The sequence below is a fragment of the Cricetulus griseus genome (assembly GCF_003668045.3).
Source record: "Cricetulus griseus strain 17A/GY chromosome 1 unlocalized genomic scaffold, alternate assembly CriGri-PICRH-1.0 chr1_0, whole genome shotgun sequence".
In the NCBI taxonomy this organism is placed as follows: Eukaryota; Metazoa; Chordata; class Mammalia; order Rodentia; family Cricetidae; genus Cricetulus; species Cricetulus griseus.
The window spans coordinates 231,262,560-231,280,573 of record NW_023276806.1 but is presented as its reverse complement, the minus strand read 5'-3'; the positions used below and the strand labels follow the sequence as shown (position 1 = coordinate 231,280,573).

At 56.1% G+C, this 18,014-nt stretch overlaps 2 protein-coding genes across 2 annotated transcripts; both read right to left on the bottom strand.

Annotated features, from left to right (window-relative positions):
* Positions 1 to 1,251: 1,251 nt before the first annotated feature.
* Atf6b (activating transcription factor 6 beta) lies at positions 1,252 to 10,897 on the bottom strand. The gene is made up of 18 exons (XM_027388776.2): positions 10,739 to 10,897; positions 10,308 to 10,387; positions 9,758 to 9,836; positions 9,394 to 9,485; positions 8,656 to 8,791; positions 6,149 to 6,234; positions 5,904 to 6,039; positions 5,684 to 5,815; positions 5,437 to 5,570; positions 4,739 to 4,924; positions 4,552 to 4,643; positions 3,647 to 3,826; positions 3,391 to 3,498; positions 3,186 to 3,267; positions 2,910 to 2,980; positions 2,637 to 2,748; positions 2,439 to 2,523; positions 1,252 to 1,876 (listed from the first exon to the last, which is right to left on the bottom strand). The coding sequence occupies exons 1-18, from the start codon at positions 10,839 to 10,841 to the stop codon at positions 1,647 to 1,649; spliced, it is 2,124 nt and encodes a 707-aa protein (XP_027244577.1). The 5' UTR covers positions 10,842 to 10,897; the 3' UTR covers positions 1,252 to 1,646.
* Positions 10,898 to 11,716: 819 nt separating this feature from the next.
* Positions 11,717 to 13,076, bottom strand: Fkbpl (FKBP prolyl isomerase like). Its single transcript, XM_027388777.2, has one exon. It carries the CDS (start codon positions 12,666 to 12,668, stop codon positions 11,745 to 11,747), a length of 924 nt encoding a protein of 307 aa, XP_027244578.1. The 5' UTR covers positions 12,669 to 13,076; the 3' UTR covers positions 11,717 to 11,744.
* Positions 13,077 to 18,014: the final 4,938 nt, after the last annotated feature.

Sequence of the window (18,014 nt, the reverse complement as noted above, 5' to 3'; positions counted from 1 at the left end):
CCAGAGTGACCGTGCCCCGGCACCCTGTGGTGGCACTGGAGAGCCCAGTGGGCAGAGGAAGGAAGCTCGCACTGGCCTGCAGGGTCAGCAGCTGAGCCTGTTTCCACCTGCTGCCCCGTACCCCAGTCTCTATGGCTTCCCTGCCCTCTCCAAGCCAGGACAAGTCTGAGGGCCCCAGTCTCCCACGGCTCAAAGAGGTGTAGGGTGGACCATCCCAGAGCTTGGGGCCCTTTCCCACATGGGTGCAAGCAGCAGATCCAGGACTGGCCCAGCACAGGACAGGACAGCACAGCACCAGGGCTCACAGTGCCACCCTAAGCAGTAGGGATGCTGGTCACAGCTCAGAGGACATCCAGAGTCCATGAAGGGGCCTAGGACCAGGCCATCTGTTCCCCTTTCTGCCTGGATAAGGTGCTCAAGGGACCCTTGGACAGGAAGTGGCTGTGGACTAGGGTTGCCCTCTGGAGGGAGGAGAGGCTGAGTTCCAGGTTGCCATAGTTCCCCAGTCTGTTTTCACTCCAAACACAGTAGGGGTGGGTAAAGGGAATGGGGAGAGCCTGGCTGGACACGTGAGGTCCTTCCTCCCTCCTTCAGGGCCAGGCTCATAGCCAGGCAGCCCCTGTCCAGTCATCTGGGCCTGGAGCCCAGGTCCAGCTCACACCCTCCGGTTGACCCAGGCCACTCCTGTAGGGTCAGGCCAAGGCGCTGCTGGATGGGAGTAATGACAGGGACACCGCAGCCAGGCACACTGGTCCCTCACGGTTCTTCACGCTCACAGCACACAGCCCTCCCGCCTACCCACTCCTGTGCTCAGCCATCTGGATGCCCCCTCAGGTCTGTCTTCTTCAGTTCAGGGCCTAGAGGATGTCCCGTAACGCGCCCCCTTCTCCCTACCAGGCCCCTCCACGGTGATCCCGCCTTCCTGGGCTCCCGGCCCTCTGGCCCCCACGCCTGTTGTTTGTGTGGACAGCTCATCCTGGAAAGCAGGGGGGGACCTGCTGCAGAGCAAAGACTGGAGCTGAAGGGCGTGGGGCCCCCTGTCTTTCCTGTTTACTCAGACACATTCTGGTGATCTGTACTATCTGCTGTCACGCCAACGCCACAGACATCCTTGTTAGACAGACACCCTAGAGATACAGGGGTGGGGCAAGGGGATGACATGAGGCCTGACTCCACCACCAGGGACATCTTCATTGCTTGGTTCTTTGATGCTGGCCCTAGAGGAGTCACACGCTAGGAAGGCAGTCAACATTCCTTTAGCTCCCTCTGGGTTATTTATTTAGTAATAATAAAAAAGATAATACACACACAGACTGACTTCCACCACCCAAGAGCATCTCTTGTCCCACCTGGGGACCAAAGTCCCACCTCTACTCCTGAATAGATAAACCAAAGAACAAAGAGGCTATGGGAAGCTACCCACCCTGAACTGAACCTGAGGAGGTTCTCTCAGAGAAAGAGGGGGCCTGGGGGTTTGCAGGAAGGAGAGGAGCCCTATATTCTGAAGAGGTAAGGAGAGGTGAGCCACCCACCCTACTCCCATTAAGTGCTGGATCCCATACACCCTGCTTTCCTTTACCAATTACCCCCAAGTTCAAGGACCAGGCTCCCCCAAACCAGTTCTAAGCCAACGTGAGCTGCAGAGGTCAGGGGTGGTTGAGGTAGAGGGGCTGGTGGGAGGCCTGACTGGCCTGACTGGCTGCAGAAGCTGGCAGGGGGCCACCTGTGGTATTGCCTGGGGTTGGGGATGGCTGCTTCCGGAGTGAGGGGGGCACCGTGGAGGTCTTGATGTGAATCACCCTGGTGTCCATGACCTCACACTCGATCTGCATCATCTCCTCATAGTCCCCTGGGGGCCCCCGGCCTGACACGGTCTCTGTGAGAAGGGGAGAGTTGAAGAGGAGGAGAGGGGAGGCAAGCGGTGGTGGGTGGGGTGAGATAGGGAAGGTGGAGTTAGGAGTTAGGAAGGGCACAGGCATAGGCACGGGCACGGGCACGGGCACAGGCACAGGCACAGGCAGGCCCACGGTGGGAGTTGAGCAGGCACAGGGTGGAGCAGGGACAAGCAGGATAGAGTGGGAAAATAAATGACAAGTGAGGGTCACAGGAGAAGACGTCCAGCCATCCAGCAGGCTTCCGGCCCACCCACTCAGCCCAGCCACCTACAGCAGCAGCTTTGGGTCTGGCTGAGAAGGGTCTCACTATGTAACCCAGACTGACCCATCCTCCCTCCTTCCACTCCTGAGCCCTCCGTGCCAGGGTGCCAGGCCCATGTCTCCTGTACTGTATTTCCCCTCGGTTCCTAGCCTCTCCCCACCTCTGAGCCCCGACTCTCTGGAATCACCTTCTCCCTTAGCTCCCCCTGCTGGATCTCTGCAAGAACTTCCTTCCTCCGTTCCAGATTTCAGAGCCCTCCCAAAGCCAGAGGGAAGAATTACCATTGGGGGCCATGGCTGGCATCACCAGGGACATCTTGGGTCTGGACGTCTTGTTGTGGCTGATGGCCGGGAGCAGCAAGTGGTCCTGGGAGCAGAAAGGGCATGCTGTGTGGTGAAGAAGACACACGGACAGGTTCCCCGGCTCTTCTCCACCTTCCCAGGGTGACAGGCAGACGGACAGGAGGGAGGGGAACTCACCCTTCGGAAGGAGACAACATAGAAGGTGTCTTCCCGCCGGTCGATTGCATCTAGAAACTCAGGCTGCGAACGGCCTGGGTGGCGGTAGAGCTGCAGCTGCCCCACAGGGTCCCTAGGCGGAAGAGGACAGACTCAGGAGCCCGTTGAGAGGAAAGAGACAATGGCCTTGCTGGTAGGACACATTGTTCCTTCTGGGGACTATGTCAGTGACATCTCCTGGGGGCACAGCTCTTCCTAGTGATTTCACTTAGTAAATGCTTACTCAATGCTCACCTCTCAGGAGGTCCTGGAGGTTGGGTGGGGACTGGTTTCACTGGCGGTGACTTCTTCCGTAGCTGAGACTTCTGGAAGGAGAAGTATCTAAAGATTTGAAGAGGGTAAAGGAAGAGGGAAAGAGACAGGCAGTCCCTGGAAGCTGATGCCACCTCACACTCGCTCCTCAGTGCGCCCCACAAGCCCTGAGAGCGTCAGGTATCCACCTGAAATCCCTACGACACTTAGCTCTTATCTTCATCTTGCCTTCCATGACCCAGACCCAATGGCTCCTACCTGTCTCTCCTGGGCCCTGTGAGGCATCCTCCGTCGACCTCTCTGGTGACGCTGCACCCAGCCACTCAGCTCATCAGCAAGCCTAGGGAGACAGGCCACCACCTCGTACCCAAGGGGGCACGAGAAGCTCGAGAAGGTGGGGGAGGTGGCATTCCACACAGGACAGCGGGGCTATCTGCAGGGATTTAGAGGGCAGGGGACGCACCTCAGGGACTCCGTGCGGTTGAAGTGGCGGCAGTCAGAGGCGAGGAAGAGCTGGTCCAGGTCTCTCAGCAGCAGCTCCTTGGCCCCGCCAGGGAAGGCTGTCAGGTTTCTGAAGGGAGGCAGAGGAGGGGGTGCTCCGTGACTGCCCGGCACAGGGCCCGCCAAGGGCAACTTTGGCTCCGTGCTGCGCAGAGGCAGGGTTCAGGAAGCCTTTGCTCTTTATCCCTAACAGAGAGAGAGGTCTTTCTGCATCTCACCTGAAGCTGGGCCTGCCTGCAGGGCTGGGCTGCCGCTCCTCTGGGCCCCGGGCAGCTTTCTGGAGGGGTTCAACACCATGAGCTGGCCCCTGCTCGGAGAACTCCAGCAGGTGTCTCCTGGGTCGAGCTTCCTCCCTGCTCATCCGAGGAGAGATGGGAGCTGGAGGTGGCTCACTAATGCTGTGGGAGAAAGGACAGTGAAGCCTTCCAGCTGTCTCAAGTGTCTTCAGGAAGAGCCAGAACTGCAGTCATAGGGCACAGGTCCCATCTGCTCCACAAGACTGAGGCCCCCTGCCGAGAGATGCGAGTGGAAGGAGCCGGCCTCACAGATCCAGGAAACAGGAAAAGGAGAGCAAGTCCTCCAATAATATCTGGTACCAAGTGAGCCTGGGTGAGCACTCGCATGGGTGTGTGATGGGGACAGGGGGTTTATGTATCCATGTATGTGTGCATACACAAGTCAGAGGTCAGCCCTGGCTGTCATTCCTCAGGCACAATCCACCTTTTATTTTACTTTTGCGGCACCGTTTCTCACAGGCCTGGAGCTCACCAAGTGCTCAAGGGTGGCTGGCCCGTAACAAGCACGAGGGACCTGCCGACCTTCATCTTCCTGCTGCTGTTCAAGCGTGGATGTAGATTCAAAGGATCAACTCAGGTCCTCATGCTCGTATGCTAGGCACTTTATCGCCTGAGCTAGACCCCGTCCCCTGGAGTCACCTTTCATCAACACACCACCCAAGGGAGAAGAGTACAAGCAGCCACCAACAGATACACCACCAGGGCTAAGGGTGCCAGAAATGCTTGTGCAGGTTGGAGCACACGGCCCAGGCCCATGCTGCTCACACCCAGGCAGCTGTGAGGCTCAGCCCCATCCAGGAGGCTCCGGGAAGTAGCGAGGTCCTCACCTCACAGGTCCAAAGTTGAAGGCAATGAAGAGAAGGAAGACCATGATGCAGACAACTTTCCTGTTCCCAGAGCCCAGCTTGAGCTCACTGTTCTGCAGGGCAGGGGCAGACACAGGAGGGTACGTGTTACCACAGGGGCCTGTGGTTGGTTCCTACCCCTCTCCAAGGGCAGGCAGCACAGACCAACCTCTGTCAGCAGGGTCTCCAGCCGCCGCCGGAGGGCAGCATTCTCCCTGCGCAGTTGCTGGTTGTCTGCCAGCACAGCCTGCAGTCTGGCCTCCAGTCCCTGCAGATACTCTTTCTTCTTCCGGCGGGACTGGCAGGCCGACTCTCTGTTCTTGATCATTCGCTGCTGACGCTTCAGCAGCTTTGCCTTCGCCAGCGAGGGCAGAGAATGAAGACGCATTAGAGAGAGACCGTGCCCTCCATGCCAGGGAATCATTACCGGAAGCTCAAATGGCCACCCTCCTGCCTTCCTGACCTAGTCAATCAGAGAGGTGCTTCCCCCTCTACAGCCACGTTTCAGGAAAGGGCCTCCTAGTCCTCAGACGTGGGACGACCAGCATCCTGGCCAGCCCTCTCTTTGGGTCTTTCTTCTTTCCAGACTCTTGTTCTGAGCCTAGAATTAGCTAGGCTATAGTTAAGAACTGCTTTTCCACCGGGAAACCGCCTGTGTCCTGGCACCCACAACCAAGTGTGACGCCCCGGATGTGACTGGAGTCCATCTCACTCTGCCTGCTGCAACAGCACGCCTACAGACCTTACGGCCACATACCGGAAAGACCACCTACGTGTCTCAGCCCTCCACCCCGCATATCAACACCCTCCACCCACCACACTGCTGCCTCCATGACAGCTTGCTTTCCCTCCCATCCTGACACCTACGTCCACTTCAGGAGGGCAGGAGTTCCCAGGCAGAGGAGCAGGGACAATGCTCTTCCTTTCGGGCCGTGGAACTGCAGGGGCTGGCCCTTCAGGCTGGACTCGAATAGCACCTTGGATGAGGACAACTGGGGACACTGAGGAAGCAAGAAGAGGCAAGTCAGAGTGGGGTTAGTGTCCTGGTGTTCCACATTCACACCCAAGCACTAAAGGGTCAGGAGCTCAGCGGCAGGTATGGCCTCTTCCATACCTGCGGGCTGCTGGACGAGGGGCTGCAAAAGGACAGTAGTGCTGGGAGGCCCAGCTCTAGGTGGCACCTGAACTGTGGTTAGCACCACAGGCTTGGGCTGCAGTGGAGGCTTCCGAGTGGCTGGAGCTTTCCCTGAGGGAAGATGAGAGGAAAGAGGGAATTGCAGCAGTAGAAGACCTCTCACCAGGGACCCCAGGGGTCAGGAGGGAGGCCCCATTACCTGAGGAACTAACAGGTGATGGGCCCATGCTGATCTGGACAGCTCCAAGTGAAGGAGCTGGGACATCCCACAGGAGGCACCCCGGAGGAGATGGGGACTCCGTCTTCACTTCCAGAACCTCCTCTCCTATAAAAGCCTATGCAGGGCAGTCCAGAGATATTAGGTGGTGTGTTGGGTATGGAGTGCGGGGGGTGGGGGGGAGGCTGGAGGAGGGCTGGGGCTGCAGAAGAGAGGAAACTGTGCACCTGGCTGGGAGAGTCTGCTGAGAGCAGGGAGGCCTCGGAGTTGACAGAAGAAGATGGAGAGGCGGGTTCTACCTTGGTCTGGATATCTGTAGGGGGCAGAAAGATACAAGAGCTGGTTATCGGGAGCTGGAGAGATGCTCAGTGGTAGAGAGGACCAGTCCCAGAGTCCACAGGGTGGCTAGCAACTATCAGTAACTCCAAAGGCTCGACACCTCTCCTGACCCTGGGGGCATAATATAAACCTTAAAAAAGACAAGGAGGCTGCCAGCAGGAAAATGCTGAAGAGAAGGAGAAAGGGGCCATCTTTCCTTCATCTGGACTCGGGGCTGCCGAGGGCGCCCCGGAGGGAGGAGCCATGGGATGAATGTCTAGCTCCCCACCCACTGGGATTTTCCTACTTCAGTGGCTTCCCTAACCTTTGGCCCCCACAGCTGCTTGTTTTCCTCAAGGCCATCTCACCCACCTGCCAGTTCTTATTTGTCCTCACAGACCTGGCCCACCCATGCTAGGAGCACAGCACAAAGCTTCAGCTATGTCTGCAACTTCTTAATTGCTCACAGAAACAAATACTAGGTCCCAGGTGGGTGAAGGCTTGATTTAGCCCAAAGGCCACAAATCTATCACTGTCTCTAACTAACACTATTGTGGTACCTAATTACACAACTGCCAGTGATTGCTATTTTAAATCAGTAGTGTATTTGAACGGTAGCAGTCACGACAAATATTGTTATACTATACAAATTACAGAGGAATGAAGGTAAATTCAGTGGAAAAAAAAAAGGCCACCCCCACCATCCTTGGAAGTGACTGTTGTTAACATTGTTAAATCATGTACTACAACCCTCACAATGTTCTCCAAAGCCAACACTGTGTCTCATCTCTCAGAATGCTGGGTGAACACAAACCTCATGAAATATGTAACCCTGCCCCAGCAAAGCTATGGATAACCCTTGCTGTAAACATGTGGGGGAGGTGTGCTGTGGCCTCTTGGTAACATCCGCAGTCTACCAGGAATCTATTGGCAAATCTACTAGGTAACTGTCAGAGTTACCTTCATTGTCGAGCTGATCGATTTAGAGACACTCTGTGTGGGGCGCCTGCATGAGCCTTAGGGTCCCCAACTGAATAAAGAAGAGGGAGTCAACCAAGAGCCAGCACTCTGTCATTACCAGAACCCTGCCCAGTAGCTGGCACAGAACAGGTGCTAAACAAATGTCTACCGAATAAGCCACATAAGTAAATAAACCCAAGAACATAAAATCATGCAAATAAGGTCCACTGTAAGAGTCAGGGAATTAGGCCTATGCTTTCCAAGCTCGCTATATGTTTGAAAATTTCTCTAAAAGTTTTGGAGGCAGTGGGATGCAGAGTAACACACCTACGTTCTTGAGTCTGGGTCAGAGGTCTTGTGCCCTGATTTGGAGGCCAGCATGGGCAACACGGTGAAATCCAGCTCAAGAAACAAAATAAAGGGGGAATAAAAGGGCGTGTGGTGGTTTGGATGGGATATATATATGACCCGGAGGTCATATATCTGAATGCTTGGTTTCCAGTGGCAGGAAGTGTTTGGGAAGGATTATGAGGAGGAGAGTCACCAGTCTCTATCTCTCTCTGCCTTCAACTTGTGAACCAGATGTGAACTCTCAGCTGCCTGGCGCCTGCTTCCCACCTTGATGGTCCAGGACCAACCCTCTGAACTAAGCGAGCCCCAAGGGAAATGCTTTCTTTTAAATGTTGCCTTGGTCATGGTGTCTCTGCACAGCAATAAAACAGTAACTGAGACAGGGCGTGTGTGCTGGGGTGGTGCAGGCAGCACACACATATGCCCGAAATTTCCCACACTATTTTGGAAATGGAAATTAATGGTAAGTGAGTGACAGACTGGGTGCCAGGGACAAGGGAAACCGTCATTTATCTCCTCAGTGCTGCTCTGCGTTGCTCCTGAGTTCTCTTCCTGGCCTCTACCCTCATGACCTTCACTCACTCTCCCACCCCCTCCTATCCCTGTCCACACAGATGTTCACAGCTATCCTGATAAACCGAGTGCCGGGTCTTGTTTTTTTAGCGTGTGCAGCTGCTCCGCTTGCATGCATCTCTATGAACCATGTTTGTGCCTGGAACACCTGGAGGCCAGAAAAGGGCTTTGGATTCCCTGGGACTGGAGTTACAGACAGTTGTGAGGGGACATATAGATGCTGGGAACAGAAGCTGGATCCTCTGGAAGAACAACCAGTGCTCTTAACCACTGAGCAATCTCACCCATCCCCCTTCCCCAGTAGCAGGTTTTTTGTTGTTGTTATTTTGGGTTTTGGGGGGGTATTTTTCGAGACAGGGTTTCTCTGTGTAGCTTTGGAGCCTATCCTGGCACTCGCTCTGTAGACCAGGCTGGCCTCGAACTCACAGAGATGCACCTGCCTCTGCCTCCCGAGGGCTGGGATTAAAGGCATGCGCCTCCACCACGTGGCCCCCAGTGGCAGTTCCTAAGGACATTGATAAGCTGTGATTACCTGAGGGGTCATCAGCGACAGAACCCACGGTGATTTGGACCGTTTCAAATGGGGATGCTGGATCGTCTCCCAGCAGGCAGAGTGGAGGTGCTAAGGACTCCATCTTCACACTGAGGACCTCCCCTACTCCAGGAACCTGTGAGACAGGAAGACAGAAGGAAAGGAAGCTACAGAGCTGCTGAGAGTCAGAGTGAGAGCAAAAACTCCAGAGCCGACAAACCACCAGTCATCTGTGTCGGGGTCTGAACAGCTCCGAGACTCTAGCCAGGCTCTCCGGCTCTTTGTCCTTCCTTCCTTCCTTCCTTCCTTCCTTCCTTCCTTCCTTCCTTCCTTTCTTTCTTTCTTTCTTTCTTTCTTTCTTTCTTTCTTTCTTTCTGTTTTCTTCCAGGGAGAGTAAACAAAATCCCAAGACTGCAAATATCACATTATAGTGGACAACCTGGGTGAGAACGGCTGGAGAATCCTCGGCCGTTGCCAACGCTGTTTTCCCAATCCCTACTACTACTGCCATCTCTTTTTACACTAAAAAGACCCCATTGGGCTGGAGAGACGGCTCAGCCGCTAAAGGCCAGGCTCACAACCAAAAGGCCTCATCTTCCTTCTGCACTGCCAGAGTGGATGCACAGAAAATGAGGTGCTCTGTCTGAGAAAACACGCCCACTCAAAGCAGACACATAGAACATCGCTCGCACCTAGAGGGGAAGCGAAGGGAGCAGAACCAGAGGGGACAGCTCTCACCTGGCTGGAGGGCTCTGCAGAAAGATGCGATGACTCTGAGCTCAGGGAGGAGGAAGAGCATGGAGAGGACGGCTCAGACTTCACCTGAAGATCTGGAAGAAGAAAAGTGAGGAAATAACCGGGAAGGACTGGGAACACGGCTCAGAGTCGAACGTCAGACTGTGGTCTTGCGTGCTCGGAGTCAACAATGCAAAAATAAGTGACCAGGGGTGAAGAGGTCCTGAGGGTGGAGGCAGCAGAGTGAGATGGACAACACGCAGGCTCTAGGCAGCCGGGGAGTGTGACACCTCTGCAGGCTGTATGCACACAAGGACTCGGGGATACGGTTTCTGGGGTGCCTAGGGAAAGACTAAGGGTCTCTTACCTGGGAAGATAGGTAGAGGGTCCCAGGGGGGCTCAGGGGGGCTGACATCCATCCCCACATCCAGAGGGTTGCTGTCAAACTAAGCGATGGGGCACATTAGAGGGCAGGAAAGTGAGACGGCCTGAGACCAAAAGGGCAGTGACGAGCCTTGCAAACTCAGGAGCCGCACCTCACAAAAGCACCTGTACTCCTCTTTGATTGTCTTTTTCCTAACGATAGCTAAAACGCAATTCTCTCGGCCTTTAGAGACATCTACGGCTGTTAATCTCTCATCTGCCCCCCATAAAAGGGACTTCAAAAGGGTCAGAAGGGGCTGCTCTCAAAAATCCCGACTTAGGGTGAGTGGGACAGCATGTGGGCTGGCCAGCGCGGCTGCACCTCTAAAATAGAGCCTGCTCCAATCAGACAAGGGCGCCGCCGGCCTTTTCGAAAGGCTGAACTTTAAAAAGCAGGGTGACAACGGGAAGAGCTCTGACTTGGGGATGGCTCCGGTTTGGGGTCCCCCGTCCCGCCCCCGAGGGTTACAGGAGGCACGCCGAGGCAGCAATACCGGGACATCCTGCTCCACGCAGCGGAACAGCGGCGCCTGCTCCTCGGCCACTTCATCCAGGCCGCTGTACAGGGTGCTGTCTGCAAGGAGGCCGGCGCGTCAGGAGGCTCGCAGGCTCGCCCGGCGGCGCCGGCTCCGCGCCCTCCTCATTGGCTCGGCCGGGCCAGACCCCCCGCCCGCCCACTCGCGCCGACAGACGCCCTGAGGCGTCGAGCCCGGCTCCCGGGACCCCCGCCCCCGGCCCGGGCGGCCCGCGCGCTCCCGCGGGGGGCCAAGGCCGGCCGTCCGCACCCCGCGTCCCGGGAGAGCACGAGCGCCGCTCGCTGCGCGCGCTCGCTCGGGCGCCGGGCCCGGCGTCCGCCCAGCCGAGCTCCCCGCGAGCGCCGGGCCCGGCCGCAGCCCGCACCCTCCCCCGGCCTCACTGCGCACACCCCAGTCCTCCGGGCTCAGCAGGTTGTCGGTGAAGAAGCGCGTCGGGTCGGCGATCTCGCTCAGGAGCATCAGCTCCGCCATCTTCCCCCCACCCCCCACCATGAGCCGGCTCCCGGACCCGCCTCTCCCGGGCCCCGGCCAATCAAGGGGCTCGCTGAAGGAAAACCCGGCAGCCCGGAAGTCTCGCCGGCCAATCAGAGGCTTGGGTGCCGAGCACGTGACACGAGGGAAAGCGGTGACTGTGCACGCCAGGCCAATGGGATCACGGCAGCGATCAGCCACTCCACCCGGCCCGGCCGGGGCTGCGCACGCGCCGGAGGGGCGCGCCGCCCCCACCCGAGACCAGCCTTGTGGGAAATGTAGTTCCTACTATTTAAAGTTTCCCGCATCTGGGCTAGAACGACGGCGGCTCGGCGGTTTTCTTCAGACATCTGCACCCCACGTGTTGCTCGTAAACTCATGAAGGCACCAGGGCGCACGTCATAAATGAACGAATGAACCAATCAATCCACCAATAAAGGCCCACCACTCAACAGTCAACACCACTTAATGCACAGGAGGTAGTGGCGTATGCCTTTACCCCCAGACAGGCGGATTTCTGAGTTCGAAACCAACCTGGTGTACAGAACGAGTTCCAGGTCTACAAAGAGAAACCCTGCCTCACAATAGACAGGCAGACAGACGGACAGTAAAAAATAAAGAAGGCGGGGAGAGTGCGCACTGCTGTCGCATGGACCTGGATTCCGGTCCCAGCACCCACACCAGGCGCCTCACAACCGCCTGTAGCTCCGGCTCCAGGGATGCGACTCCCAACGACATCCGCAGGCACACGGAGGCATGCACACACAGAGGTGGTTGAGCCACCACGACCCCCAGGGGTGACAGCGCTGCTAACACCCCCCCGCCCCCGTAGGCGAGCACAGGGTGCAAACTCAAAGGCCCCGCGGCGCACAACACAATCCACGGGCTCCCGTCTCTTAGTTTTAGCAACTTGACTCTTTTTAATCAACAGAACATCTTGCGCAGACCCCGCGCTAGCCCAGCGTCCTGTTTCTTGCCCTCGGTGACCACCCTGCCCAGCTGCTCTTGCGCGGCGCGGTTTTGGGGGTCGGCCGCTAGCACTTTCTTGAGGTCAGCCGTCGCTTTCTCCAGGTTCCCGAGGGCGGCCTGGGCCACGCCCCTTCGGTACAAGGCCTTGAGGTGGCCCGGCTCCCGCTCCAGCACCCGGTCGCAGCTCTGGGTCGCCAGCCCGGGCTGGCCCAGCAGCAACTGGCAGGCCGCCAGGTTGGCGTAAAGCACGGTTTGTCCCGGGGTCCTGGGCGGGGGCAGCGTCAGCAGCATCCGGAGAGCGCGCCCGTAGCACCGCGCGGCGCCCCGAGGGTCCCCGGCCCGGAACAGTTCTGTGCCCATCGCGCGCTCCTGGCTGGCCAGGGCCTCCTTCTCCGCGGCCGCCAGCTCCCAGGAATCGCGGCCCGGGGTGAAGGAGTCCAGGGCGAGCCTGGCCAGCGGGGCGGGGCACCCGGGGAGGAGGATCTCCGCTTCCTCGCCTTGGCGCATCGACTCGAGGCACTTTTCCGTGAGCTCGCCCCAGGCGGCTTCCCTCCAGCGCCCTAGGCCGATGGTCAGCTCCGCCCAGCCCTCGGGCATCCCGGACCCGAAGGGGAACCCCGAAGCCAGCACCCGGCACTGGGACCCGAGTTTGGGTTTGTCGAGGCCGCGGCCCCGGACCACCACCTTCTTCACGAAGCTGCCGTCGGGGCAGAACCAGAGGTCGCCGCCGCTGCAGGCGCGGGCCCTGGCGGCGTCGGCCTTGAGCGCGGGCACCGGGAGCTCCACCTCCGCGGCGGCCGGCTCCGGGGCGCTCTCCTCCCGCTGCCCGCGCGGCGCGGCGGCGACGGCGGCGTCCTGCGCCTGCGCCTGCTCCTGCATTCGGCCTGCGTCCCGGACGTCCGCGGAGGCAGAGCGGCGGTGGTGACGGGGAGGTGACGCTGGGTCAAACGCAGCTCATACCTGAAACCACCCCACAGCCGGACCGACGCGAATCCGACTCCCGGTGGGACCGGCCGGGCACCCAGCGCTCACATTCGTTCCTCGGCTCTCCCTTCCCAAAGCCGGGGTCCGCCCAGATCTAGCTCGCATCTATAAACTCCGCGATCCCCGCTGGCGGCGGAGGCGTCTGCTCGGCTCGGGACCGCCCGTCACGGCGAGCCCGAGAGGACAACAAGCCACGTCTCCACGGCGTGCGGTGCCCAGGGCTGGGGCGAGCCTGCGAGCCTGCGAGCCTCATTAACAGCCAAGAGACCGACCAGACCGAACGCTCGTCCCCACCACGGCGGCCAATCGGGAGGACTGAGGCGCTGCCCGGCCCGCCCGCCGAGTGGCGTCACTTCCCCAGCAACCTGACGCTCCTTGCCCTAGCAACCGGCCTAGACCGAAGCAATAGAATTAGGCCAGATGGAACCGAACCAGACAAAGATCTGGCGGACAGGTTTATTCGAAATGTAAAAAAAGAAAGAAACACACACACACACACACACACAGACCAAGAATGGGCGACTTGGAGCGGTGGTAGAGTTTTTCCAAGCGTGCGTAAAGGCCCGAGCTCGAGCCGCACTGTGTTTTGGTTTTTTTAAGGCTGAGAATGGAGCCTCAATTCAGAGATGCTGGCTGAAATCGACCCCTGCCCAGCGGGCTCCTCCCTGACATCATTGGCCTCCCTGGTCTAGAATCTCCAGTGCTTTTCAAACGCGAACCTGCAGGCCAGGCCTATCACTTGGGAAAGACGAGAAACTGCAGGCCCGGGTTTCGACAGCCGGGGATGGAGCCTGTGATCCCAGCGAGCGCGCGCTGCTGCTTCCAGCCGGGTGACCTCTTTCTGAACCCGCCCAGTGTCTTGCGTTACTGGTGCATTTGCACGGTGCAGTGAGCAGAGCCGCGGGGACCGGGTCTCCTCCCCAAGGGGTTGTAGTTGGATCCCTGAAGTGGCTGAACCTTGCTTGGCCTGCACAGGCTGGGCCAGCACCGATCTTCAGGGCAGCAGAACCCCACGTGCCTCACTTGGCCAGATGTTGCTCCTGGTACTGTGCACAGGGTCTTCCGCGCCCATGGCCGGCCTGGAGCTCACTGGGTAGGGGAGGGAGGTCCGGGGACTGCAGGCATGCGCCACTGTGTCTGATTGACGCGGTTCTGTGGATCACACCTAGGGCTCCGCTGATGATGACGGTCAAAGGAAATACTGGCAAGCTTTAACACTGACTAGAATATAAAGAGAATAGGTGCGCTAATAACCCTCCTCGGAGATGTTATATAAGAGTTGCACTCACTGGCTCTGACCCAACTCTTATTCAAGCATAGCGCACAAACTTGTTTTGCTTAGATAATTTAGGGAGATAAGGACATAGAGTTACACTTCTGAGTCAGTTGAAATCTTAAGTTTCCTTCGCCCCTTGCGCCATTTGCTCGTTGGAAAGCGTCCTCTTATCTGAAGAAGCGAGCTGGCCTGCTTGAGAAAGTGACCCCGGGCCGCAAGCTGCTCTGAGAGGGAAACTGGTTTAAGGATAACTGGGACTGTGGACTTATATAATCACACAGAAAAATATAACCTGGAGATAACTGAGGTTGTCGCCTGACTCTGTGATTCTGCCTAATTGTCTGGAAGATGCCACCCAGGGGGAACCCAAGCCCAGTTTCGGCTTCTGTAACGCTTGTTTCATTACTAAAACACATAAATTGGGATGGCAATCTAAAAGACACCTGTAAACCAGGTGTGGTGGCGCACGCCTTTAATCCCAGCACTCTGGAGGCAGAGGCAGGAGGATCTCTGTGAGTTTGAGGCCAGCCTGGTCTCCAGAGTGAGTTCCTGGATAGCCCGAGCTACACAGAGAAAACCCAACCCAAACAAACAAAAACCAGTGTTCTTGACTTTCTCCCTATCTAAAGTTCTGTTTTGCCTTTGAGCCAGGGTAACTGTAGTCCCTGGCCCTGGCCCGTGCCCAGCACCGTGACTAACTATTGTGGTTCTTGGAATCCCCGGAATCTTATTGAAAATTAATCCATCTTCTCTCTTCTTGCCTTTCCTCTGAGGGAATTCAAGAGAGGTAGGAAGTGTACAGTGGTTCACACCCTAATCCTAGGACAAGGAAATCCACCTCCCCTGCAGGAGGATAACCCTTTGTAACGTTCTCTTGTTACTTTGTGTGTGTATATTTCAGCTCAGTGACTTTGTGTGTGTGAGTGTGTGTGTGTGTGTGGTGTGTGTGTCTGTGTGTAGAGGTGTTGTGAGTGTGTGTGTGTGGAGTGTGTGTGAGTGTGTGTGGAGTGTGTGTGTGTGTTGTCAGTGTGTGTGGAGTGTGTGTGAGTGAGTGTGGTGTGTGTGTGTGTGTGTGAGAGTGTGTGTGTTGTCAGTGTGTGTGGAGTGTGTGTGAGTGGGTGTGTTGTGTGTGTGAATGTGTGTGGAGTGTGTGTGAGTGGGTGTGTTGTGTGTGTGAGTGTGTGTTATCAGTGTGTGTGAGTGTGTGTTGTGAGTGTGTGTGGAGTGTGTGTGAGTGTGTGTGTTGTCAGTGTGTGTGGAGTGTATGTGTGTGTGAGTGAGTGTGTGTGTTGTCAGTGTGTATGGAATGTGTGTGTGGAGTGTGTGTGTGTGTGTGTGAGAGTGTTGTTTGTGCGTGTGTGTGTGGAGTGTGTGTGTGGAGTGTGAGTGAGTGTATGTGTGTGAGTGTGTATGTTGTCAGTGTGTGTGGAGTGTGTGTGAGTGTATGTGTTGTGAGTGTGTGTGTGTGAGTGTGTGTGTTGTCAGTGTGTGTGGAGTGTGTTGTGAGTGTGTGTGTTGTGAATGTGTGTGGAGAGTGTGTGAGTGTGTGTTGTCAGTGTGTGGAGTGTGTTGTGTGTGTGGAGTGAGTGTGTTGTGAGTGTGTGTGTTGTGTGTGGAGTGAGTGTGTGTGAGTGTGTGGAGTGAGTGTGTCTGTGTGTGTGTGTGAGTGTGTGTTGCCAGTGTGTGTTGTGAATGTGTGTGGAGTGTGTGTGAGTGTGTGTGGAGTGTGTGTGGAGTGTGTGTGAGTGTGTGAGAGTGTTGTGTGTGTGTGTGAGAGTGTGTGTGTTGTCAGTGTGTATGGAGTGTGTGTGTGGAGTGTATGTGTGAGTGTGTGAGAGTGTTGTTTGTGCGTGTGTGTGTGTGTGGAGTGTGTGTGTGGAGTGTGTGTGTGTTGTGTGTGTGGAGTGTATGTGTGGAGTGTGTGTGAGTGTGTGTGGAGTGTGTGCGTGTTGTCAGTGTGTGTGGAGTGTGTGTGGAGTGTGTGTGTGAGTGTGTGTGTGTGGAGTGTGTGTGAGTGAGTGTGTTGTGTGAGTGTGAGTGAGTGTGTGTGTGTGAGTGTGTTGTCAGTGTGTGTGGAGTGTATGTGTGTGTGAGTGAGTGTGTGTGTTGTCAGTGTGTATGGAGTGTGTGTGGAGTGTGTGTGTGGAGTGTGAGTGTGTGTGAGTGAGTAAGAGTGTTGTGTGAGTGTGTGTGTTGTCAGTGTGTGTGTGAGTGTGTATGTGAGTGTGTGTGGAGTGTGTGTGAGTGAGTGTGTTGTGTGTGTGAGTGTGTGTGTGAGAGTGTGTGTGTTGTCAGTGTGTGTGTGAGTGTGTGTGTGAGTGTGTGTTGTGAGTGTGTGTGGAGTGTGTGTGAGTGGGTGTGTTGTGTGAGTGTGTGTGTTATCAGTGTGTGCGTGACTGTGTGTGTTGTGAGTGTGTGTGGAGTGAGTGTGTGTGAGTGTGTTGTGTTGTCAGTGTGTGTGGAGTGTGTGTGCGTGTGTGTGTTGTGTGTGTGTGTTGTCTGTGTATGGAGTGTGTGTGAGTGAGTGTGTTGTGTGTGTGGAGTGTGTGTGAGTGTGTGAGAGTGTTGTTTGTGCGTGTGTGTGTGTGTGGAGTGTGTGTGGAGTGTGTGTGAGTGTGTGAGAGTGTTGTTTGTGCGTGTGTGTGTGTGTGTGGAGTGTGTGTGGAGTGTGAGTGAGTGTGTGTGAGTGTGTATGTTGTCAGTGTGTGTGGAGTGTGTGTGAGTGAGTGTGTTGTGTGTGTGAGTGTGTGTGTGAGAGTGTGTGTGTTGTCAGTGTGTGTGTGTGTGAGTGTGTGTGTTGTGTGGGTGGAGTGTGTGTGAGTGGGTGTGTTGTGTGTGTGTGTTATCAGTGTGTGCGTGAGTGTGTGTGTTGTGAGTGTGTGTGGAGTGTGTGTGAGTGTGTTGTCAGTGTGTGTGGAGTGTGTGTGAGTGAGTGTGTTGTCTGTGTATGGAGTGTGTGTGAGTGAGTGTGTTATGTGTGTGGAGTGTGTGTGGAGTGTGTGAGAGTGTTGTTTGTGCGTGTGTGTGTTGTGTGTGTGGAGTGTGTGTGTGGAGTGTGTATGAGTGAGTGTGTGTGTTGTCAGTGTGTGTGGAGTGTGTGTGAGTGAGTGTGTTGTGTGTGTGAGTGTGTGTGGAGTGTGTGTGTGGAGTGTGTGTGAGTGTGTGTGGAGTGTGTGTGTGTGAGAGTGTTGTGTGTGTGTGAGTGTGTGTGTTGTCAGTGTGTATGGAGTGTGTGTGGAGTGTGTGTGTGAGTGTGTGTTGTCAGTGTGTTGTGTGTGTGTGAGTGTGTGTGGATTGTGTGTGTGTGAGTGTGTGTGGAGTGTGTGTGTGTGAGTGTGTGTGTTATCAGTGTGTGCGTGAGTGTGTGTGTGTTGTGAGTGTGTGTGGAGTGTGTGTATGTGTGAGTGAGTGTGTGTGTTGTCTGTGTATGGAGTGTGTGTGAGTGTGTTGTGTGTGTGGAGTGTGTGTGTGTGTATACGTGTGTGTGAGTGTGTGTTGTCAGTGTGTGTGGAGTGTGTGTGAGTGAGTGTGTTGTGTGTGTAAGAGTGTGTGTGTAAGAGTGTGTGTGTGAGTGTGTGTTGTGAGTGTGTGTGAGTGTGTGTGTACGTGTGTGTGAGTGTGTATGTTGTCAGTGTGTGTGGAGTGTGTGTGAGTGAGTGTGTTGTGTGAGTGTGTTGTGTGTGTGGAGTGTTGTGAGTGGGTGTGTTGTGTGTGTGAGTGTGTGTGTTATCAGTGTGTGTGTGAGTGTGTGTGAGTGAGTGTGTTGTGTGTGTGGAGTGTGTGTGAGTGAGTGTGTTGTGTGTGTGGAGTGTGTGTGTGAGACTGTTGTTTGTGCGTGTGTGTGTGTGAGTGTGTGTGTGGGGTGTGTGTGAGTGAGTGTGTGTGTGTGAGTGTGTGTTGTCAGTGTGTGTGGAGTGTGTGTGAGTGAGTGTGTTGTCAGTGTGTGTGGAGTGTGTGTGAGTGTG